The following is an 8,230-nucleotide window of genomic DNA, read 5'->3' as shown; positions in this document are numbered from 1 at the left end:
TGCAAATGAATTTTAAAAAAGCCTCAGCGTGGCAGGGAATTGCTCGACGGAGCCACGCCGTCCAGACTGGCATTGGTGCATGAGGTAGACGCCAGGCACTATTAACTTAATGTGCTGGCGGTGTATTATTTTCCTTGAAGCAGCCTGCCTGGCTCCAGCATTCAATCTGCTGGTGGTGAGGACTCATTGTTGCGCACTGGCCGGGGAAGGTGGGAGGGGAGGGGAGGGGGCAGTCCGCCAGGACCTGTCAATCATAGTGACGTAAAGGCTTTTGGGGTCTGGGGTGTCCTCGCTCCAAAGATCACAGACAGGAGCAAACCGATCAGGACCGGTTTGGGCTGGACACGTCGCCTGGCAACCCGGCCTCGCTCTATAAAAGGCGGCGGCGGCGGTACAGCAGCCGGCTGTGTTCTGTCAGCGGCGGGGTTGGTGCTGTGAGGGAGGAGAGCGCTCCTTTTTTTTTTCTAGACGGATTTCTTCGATGGACATAGTCTTCGTAAATGTTTTTTAAGGTAACTGTTTTCCCTCTTACTGCTCCTCTGTACGAGAAAGGCCGTTGGTGAGGAGAGAAAAAAAAAGTCACGAATGTAGTGACGTGACTTTATTGAATGCCACGTGTTAATGTGGGTTGATGGCGCCAGGAAAGTCACCTTCTCTACAGCGCAATTACAACGGTTGTATCTCTTAATTTAAAACAAAAAGGTCCGGTTTGCTCGTAGGGAATTAATAACCCTTACTTTAAATAAAAGTCGTCAGTGTAGACAACGTGGAATTGTAAAGAGAATCCACCTGATACCAAGATGTGGGCTGACTGGGGTTTAAGTGCAAATTCGGTAGTGATCACTGTGAAGTCCTGTGTTTCTGTCGCTTCGGCTGCTCTGAAGAAATACGCCAGGTCGCCGGCATTTTGCCGGTGAGCGGCCTTCACCGCCCACCTCCGATTCCTAATTGGTCATAAACACAGCGTTGTTGTGCGCGTGATTTGGAGAGCTCCACTGCTTATTGGACACCAGTCCTGTCAGTCAACTGAGTGACGTCGGGGGTGGGGCGAGAGAAGGTGCGAGGCCGTGCTGGCTGCAACAGTCGCTGAGCTGTGCAGGGCTGAGTGAGGCCGTGCGCACTGCAACAGTCGCTGACCTCGCTGAGCTGTGCAGAGCAGAGTGACAGTGGCCATTTACAGAGGCACTCAGCTTGCAGAGTAGTTGCTTCCACTTGTGCGCTGTGACTTGCTTAGTTCAGAGGGGCAATCATGCTTTCACTTTTAATTATTTATTGGTATAAAGGTCTTTGATTTCTTCTGTTTCAGAACGAACAAGTCAGGAAGGTATATAACGGCTACGCAGAGAGCCCAGACCTTGATTTGTATCTTCGAGGGTTTAACTCTGTCGGAAAGCCACCTTGGCCAGACAGCTGAGTTCTGCTTTTAACTCGATTCCATCTCTTACTTGCCTGTGTAGGTATAAATTTTTGCCATTTAAGCATGTTGAATATAATGGATTGTTGTCGCGGTATCACTTAACTTGCTTTTTTTTTCTAGTTTGTTGCATACTGAAGATTCCCACTTCGTGCATCTTCCTATAAATTTCAGAATGAATGACTTCAGCAATAGTGAATTTGATTTTGCCTTTCTTGAGGAAGGATTTAGTGCAAGAGACATCTTGGAAAGCAAAATAAATGAAGTGTCTCATTCTGTAAGTGTTTGTTACTTGATTGCCAGTTTTCATTGTCTTACTTTTTGAAGTGATGCAAACTGACTTTGCTTTCCTTTCTCCACATAAACTGTGTTGTTCTGTGGGCTTTGGCCACCTGTCCTTCCCATCAGCATTTTTCTGTACTAAGTATGTAATTTAGAAGTATTTCTAGCATGGAAATCTGACCTCGTGCTATTATATTCTTAGGATGACAAAGATGCTTTTTATGTTGCCGACTTGGGTGATGTTGTCAAAAAACACATGCGCTGGCACAGGATTCTTCCTCGTGTGACTCCTTTTTATGCTGTCAAATGCAATGATGATAAGGCTGTGGTTAAAACTCTTGCTACTTTGGGTGCTGGATTTGATTGTGCTAGCAAGGTATGTGAAATTTTGACTTGTGTTTTCTAGCTTAAGCTGTGCTGTTGTAATGATTTTAATGCAGTCATTCTTTGCAGACTGAAATTCAGATGGTGCAGAGCCTTGATGTTCCAGTTGAGAAAATAATCTATGCCAACCCATGTAAACAATTGTCTCAAATCAAATATGCTGCAACACATGGGGTGCAGATGATGACATTTGATAGTGAAGTGGAACTGATGAAAGTAGCAAGAGGTCATCCAAGTGCAAAGTAAGTTGCTGGTTTGTATACTCGAATCTCAAATTTGTACTAAAAAAAACAAGTAATTTTGGATCTTGAGGATAGCTTTGGTTTTTTAAGGAAATAAGAATTAAAAGATTTCAGTTTTTTGATGTTTTTGAAATGATACATCCAAAGATATTTAAGGGAGTGATGGAATTAATAGATGAAAATTTATTTGGTGAGAAAGAAAATCATCATGTATTTCAAAGGTATAGATAGTTTAGAACTGCTAATTGCATATGTCCACCCCCACCGCACTTCAATCAGTTCTGCAATTTTTGATTACATGGTATTTTTTTAACAATTCTAATAACAAAACAATGAGGTATTTAAAGCTAATGAAAGTGTTTTCTTTAAGCTGTGTTTAATGCTTGAATGCAGAGAAGTCAAGTGAACTCAAATGTTGAACAGTTCCTAAGGGAAAAAGAGATCTAATTATTAGTTGGAAATATGCAGGATGACCAGTAACATTTTGTGCTGCATGTCTGTCTTCATGACTGGACATCCAGTTTGGTTGGTAGAATGGGGAAAATCATCAGGGTTTTGCATGAAATGACGGAGAACCAAACTTGATGTGGAAAACCTTGGCTGAACGGTGGTCTGAACATTTTGCTTGCGCTTCAGGTGTGGGATAATCCATCAATGATACCAAAACGACCTTTTTAGATTTGCATGTCGGGGTTTCTTTCTGCATAACTTTTTTTATATTGTAAAATTTTTCTTTTTCTGACCTGATTGTTTCAGAATTTCTTGATTGAGCAAGCCATGTTAGTTGATCTAGCATCTGTCAGGGTATTTTGTCTGGCAGGTCTTAATTCTGGGATGTTGTTTCCTGCGCAGGTTTTCCTGTTTTTAGGTTGCCTGTGGTGATTCATCTGGATATGGGATTCTCCTTTTATAATGTTTCATTGACGCCTTTATCGAACTAACGTCAAATCCTGGCGTAAAATGCATCCAACTCTTCCTCTGTCCTAGGCTAGTTCTGCGCATTGCTGCTGATGATTCCAAGGCAATCTGCCGCTTAAGTGTGAAGTTTGGAGCGACACTTAAGACTAGTAGACTCCTCCTTGAGCGTGCCAAAGAGCTGGGTATTGACATTATTGGAGTAAGGTAAATTGTTCATGTTATCTTGAATTTTACTTCAGAATTGAGCAATTCCATTGTAGATGGTGCTGAAACATTTGAACATATTTTGGGTTAATCTAATTAATTGAAATTTTGATGCAGTACAGAAAATCAAAAGGTTACAATGCAGTAAGGTTGTTTTTGTTTTGTCTAACCAATTTACACTGGCTTTCTGTAAGAGCGACCTGTCCATTCCCAGACTCCTGCTCTTCATTGCTTTGCAAATTGTTTTTGATCCTCTTAGTCTCAATCATGGCCTAAGACTCTGTCTCGCCCACTTTTTTTGGGCAATGCTAACCATAGTGCATTTTATACTCCAATCCAAAAGGAAGAATTTTTTTTAATCAGTGTCCTTTGCATTCTCTCGTTCTGCTGGTGTGGGCAGGTTCTCTTCATCGACCCTGTCCACGTCCTTGATTATCTTCACCTTCATTAATCACCCTTCAATACTTTTAAGGAGAAAACCCCAGCCTATCCGTGTAACTGGAGTCCCTCATCCCAGGAGCTATTCTCATCTCTGCATTCTAGAATGCTGTTGCATCCTTCCAGAATTAGACACTACTCTTGCTTTGGCAGAGCCAGTGCTTTATTAATTCGCCGTAGTTTCCTTGGCTTGATACCCTATCTCCATTTTATAAAACACAGCATTCTATATGCTTTGTTAACCACTTTCTCAAAAAATGCCGTGCCACCTTCAATTTGTGCCTGTATGCTTCCTGACTTCTGTTTTCCAGTGCCCACTTTTAAAATTGTATCATTTTGTTATATATTACCTTTCCTCATTCTTCCTAACAAAATATATTCACACTTCTCTGCATTAACCTTCATCCATCATATATTTGTCCATTCAGCAACCTTTGTCCTGAATTCATAACGTTGTCATCCCAGTTGACAATATTTATACAGGATTATTTGACAGCTTAGAACAAAAACAAAGTTGCTGGAAAATCTCAGCAGGTCTGGCAGCATCTGTGAACGACAAACCTGAAAAACGTCACTGGACCCCCCCGAAGCATTAATTCTGTTTTTTGCTTTACTGATGCTGCCAGACCTGCTGAGCTTTTCTAGCAACTTTGTTTTTGTTCCTGATTTACAGCATCTGCAGTTTTTTTGTTTTTCTTTTGACAACTTGTGCTGGTTATGGATGAGCACATTCACTTGTAGGCAAGATACTACTAGAAGGTCTGACAGGGTTATAAGATTAGAGGTTTTTTTTTTAAAAAAAAAAAAAATGCAATTCATGTTCGAGAGGTTTGAAGATTTAAAAGCACTCCTGTAGCTCATTGGTTGAACTCAATATTGGCTTTATTAGGTACTGACTGTATGGACTAATTTTTGTCTCCCCTGTGAAAGCTTTCATGTGGGAAGTGGTTGTACAGACGCTCAAACGTATGCCCAGGCTATTGCAGATGCTCGTTTTGTTTTTGATATGGGGGTAGGTATTTATTTTAATATATTCACTTTAACAGTTGTGTGCATGATGATGCTACCATTCTTAGTGCCGTTTGAGGCCATCAAAAGTTTTATTTAGATTAGTATCTTACTCATTTCATCTTTCTTGCCATGTTGTCTTCTTTTGTAGGTAGAGTATGGTTACAACATGTACTTGCTTGATATTGGTGGTGGTTTTCCTGGTTCAGAAGACACTAAACTCAAATTTGAAGAGGTGAGAAGCATTGTTATTGATCCTTGAGTGAAATTTTATCTGAAAGTGAAAGTTGATTGACTCTGACTCTCTCAATTTTTAGATTGCAGCTGTTATCAATCCTGCACTGGACAAATACTTCCCCACTGATTCTGGGGTTCAAGTCATTGCTGAGCCTGGTCGGTTCTACGTTGCATCTGCTTACACACTTGCTGTGAACATTATTGCCAAGAAGGTTGTTTTCAGTGAACAGAGCAACTCTGGTAGGTGTATCAATGGTGATATAGCCATTTATTGTATGTTTAACACAGAAATTCTGTTCAACTAGGATTTAATAAAATATATTACCCTCTGAAACATGCCAGTAAGATGCTGAAATCTTGACCATGTTGATTTAATGTTTGTTATTTGTTGATGACACCAAATACATGGGCCCACTTCCTGTATCAGCTGAGATTACCATGAAAGTCCCACCTCTACCTCCACCTAAGGTGTGGTGATCCTCTGATCCGCGGTTTACACCCTTGGTCATCTTGGTGAGCAATGCTTTGTCCTCTGGGATTATGTTGAAATTCATTTGGGCGTATGAAATATTAGAATGTTGCAGAAATTGAAAGTGTACAAATTTAATAAAGATGCAAATATAAAAAGCATTGGATCGGCCAAGAGACCAAATAACCAGGAGGGAATGGAGCACTAAATGTAAACTTCTATTTATTTACTAACCTGCTGGACTCCTTCCTTGAAGATCTCTATATTGTGGTTTTTTTAAATACTGTTACATTAATTCAAGTAACTTAAGAATTGACTACAATTTTTATACTTATAAATGTCAAGAGTATTTACATTGGCTGAAGATCCTCTTTCCACAATCATGGCAGTAATCAACCATCTATTTCTAACTTCATTTTCCAGCATTTGGCCTGTAGCTTTATGCATTGGTGTTTTAACTATTCATCTAAACAGTTCTTGTCTTGTTCCTGCCTTTACTACTTTTTTTTTGACAGTGGGGTCCAAGTACCCATTTTTTTTTTTCATTAAAACTGTGTTGTTCCTGGGTGTTGATGCCACTACTGTGGCAGGGAAGTTTTTGCTATTTACTCTGTCCATGCCCTGGAGAATTTTTTTGTAAGCTTTAATCAAATCTGTCCCTCAGCCTTCTAAGGAAAACAGTCCCAACCTATCTAGTCTCTTGGCTGAATCGTTCCAGCCCAGACAACGTTTTTGATGCATTTCTGTGCACCCTGTAATATACTTCCCCCATATTTAAATCACAATGTTTGAGTCATCCATCAACTTCCTAATCGAATATCCTACAGTTCTCTAATCATTAATATACATTACAAGCCTGCAGTATGCTACTGGACACAGTTGGTCATAATTACAACCAATGACCATTACCCTCTGCCAGCTACCACTAAGTGAGTTTTAGATCCAATTTATTAGTTGTCCTGGATCCCATGAGCTCTTGCTGCCTTGACCAGTGTCTTGAGATATTTTATCAAAGCTTTACTGAAGGCCATGTAGACTACGTGCACAGCTCCAGCCTAATTTAATGTACTAGTTACTTCAAATCAAAATAATGTGTTGAGCATAATCCCTGAATTTGTGCAAGTTTCCTGTTTGCGCAACTGAATTCCATCTGAAAGGTAGCATTGTGTTTTGATTGGAATAAGGTTTACTTTATTTTCAGTAAGTTTATTTACAGTGTGACTAATAAGTGCACATATCTTTTAAAGATGAGGATGAAGAATGTGACAGGACCCTCATGTACTATGTGAATGATGGTGTTTATGGATCATTCAACTGCATACTATATGACCATGCTCATGTAATGCCGGTTCTGCTTAAGGTAAGACCTTTCTTAAAATCCTAAATTATATGTAAGCTGTGCAAAAAAGTACATTAAATTATTTAATACTTTTTTTAGAAACAGAAGTCCGATGAAAAGCTGTACTTGACCAGTATTTGGGGCCCAACCTGTGATGGGCTTGATCGTATTGTAGAACGTTGCAGTATGCCAGAGCTACAGGTTGGAGATTGGATGGTGTTTGAGAACATGGGAGCTTACACTGTTGCTGCTGCCTCAACATTCAATGGATTTCAAAGACCTCAGATTTTTTATGTTATGTCAAGGCCAATCTGGTACAGTATTTCATTATTTATTCTGCACTCTCTTTTCATTCTTGGTTTTCCTATTTTAGCATGTACTAACGAAATTAAGAAAACATGAGACTTTATACATGCCCTCTCCTAACAATGCAGTGATGTTGCAGCTGGAAATGGTGCATTTTCCCCACAAGCCTGAAACTTGACTTAGAAATATTTTCTGAAAATCAATGTCTGCAAAATCAATTTGTAGCCTGATTGATTCAACACAGACTTAAATGTTGCTCTTAGTCATCTCAATGTCTCCATGTAATACAGTATCCTATTTAGATTTGAAACCATTTTTATATTCTGCCATACAGCATGCTACTGTTTAATCTACTATTTATTCTCCTAGGCAACTATTGCAACAAATCAAGGAAGGTGACTTTCCATCTCATGTTGAAGATCGTGCTGCTAATTTTCTACTGGCGTCCTGTGCCTGGGAAAGTGGAATGGAACTTCTTTGTTCTTCACGCTCTCCAACAGGAAGAGTCAATGTCTAAATTGTTGCATAGAATTTCACTGACTAGTTGGCAATCTTAAGTAGAATGTTTGGGTGATATTAAATGGCTGCCTTTTGGGACCAGTAAATTGTTCTGAGTGATTCAATTTTAAAATTGTGGTTTAGTTTATGTATGCAACAAAATGGTTGACTAGGAGATGGGATCACATTCTGAAGTGTTCCTATGGAAACTTGTTTACACTTTTTTATAACTTTTTTTTGTATCTTTATTTGAGCTTGAAATAAAAGATAAAACTTGGACCTCCAGTCATTATTATCATTTTATAGAATGCCTTGTGGAGGTCCTCTTGTCTTCCTAAAGAAATATCCATTCAAGTTTTAGCTCTTGCTTCACAGCTGCTGCCTGACATGAATCGTCATAATCATATTGTTTAGCCATGACATGTTAAATGATATAGTAGGTTTGAGGTGTCAAATTGTCAACTTCTGCACCTATTTCTTGTGTTCTTAAG

At 39.6% G+C, this 8,230-nt stretch overlaps 1 protein-coding gene across 1 annotated transcript; it reads left to right on the top strand.

Annotated features, from left to right (window-relative positions):
• The first annotated feature begins 299 nt into the window (after window positions 1-299).
• odc1 (ornithine decarboxylase 1) lies at window positions 300-8,024 on the top strand. Its single transcript, XM_020511447.2, has 12 exons — window positions 300-512; window positions 1,307-1,453; window positions 1,538-1,691; window positions 1,899-2,072; window positions 2,150-2,322; window positions 3,310-3,444; window positions 4,813-4,894; window positions 5,042-5,125; window positions 5,208-5,367; window positions 6,844-6,956; window positions 7,035-7,249; window positions 7,611-8,024. Exons 3-12 carry the CDS (start codon window positions 1,590-1,592, stop codon window positions 7,756-7,758), a joined length of 1,386 nt encoding a protein of 461 aa, XP_020367036.1. The 5' UTR covers window positions 300-512; window positions 1,307-1,453; window positions 1,538-1,589; the 3' UTR covers window positions 7,759-8,024.
• The last annotated feature ends 206 nt before the right edge of the window (window positions 8,025-8,230 follow it).

The sequence above is a fragment of the Rhincodon typus genome, chromosome 5 (assembly GCF_021869965.1).
Source record: "Rhincodon typus isolate 14 chromosome 5, sRhiTyp1.1, whole genome shotgun sequence".
Lineage (NCBI taxonomy): Eukaryota > Metazoa > Chordata > Chondrichthyes > Orectolobiformes > Rhincodontidae > Rhincodon > Rhincodon typus.
The sequence above is the reverse complement of the archived record's forward strand: the minus strand, read 5'-3'. Positions and strand labels throughout refer to the sequence as shown.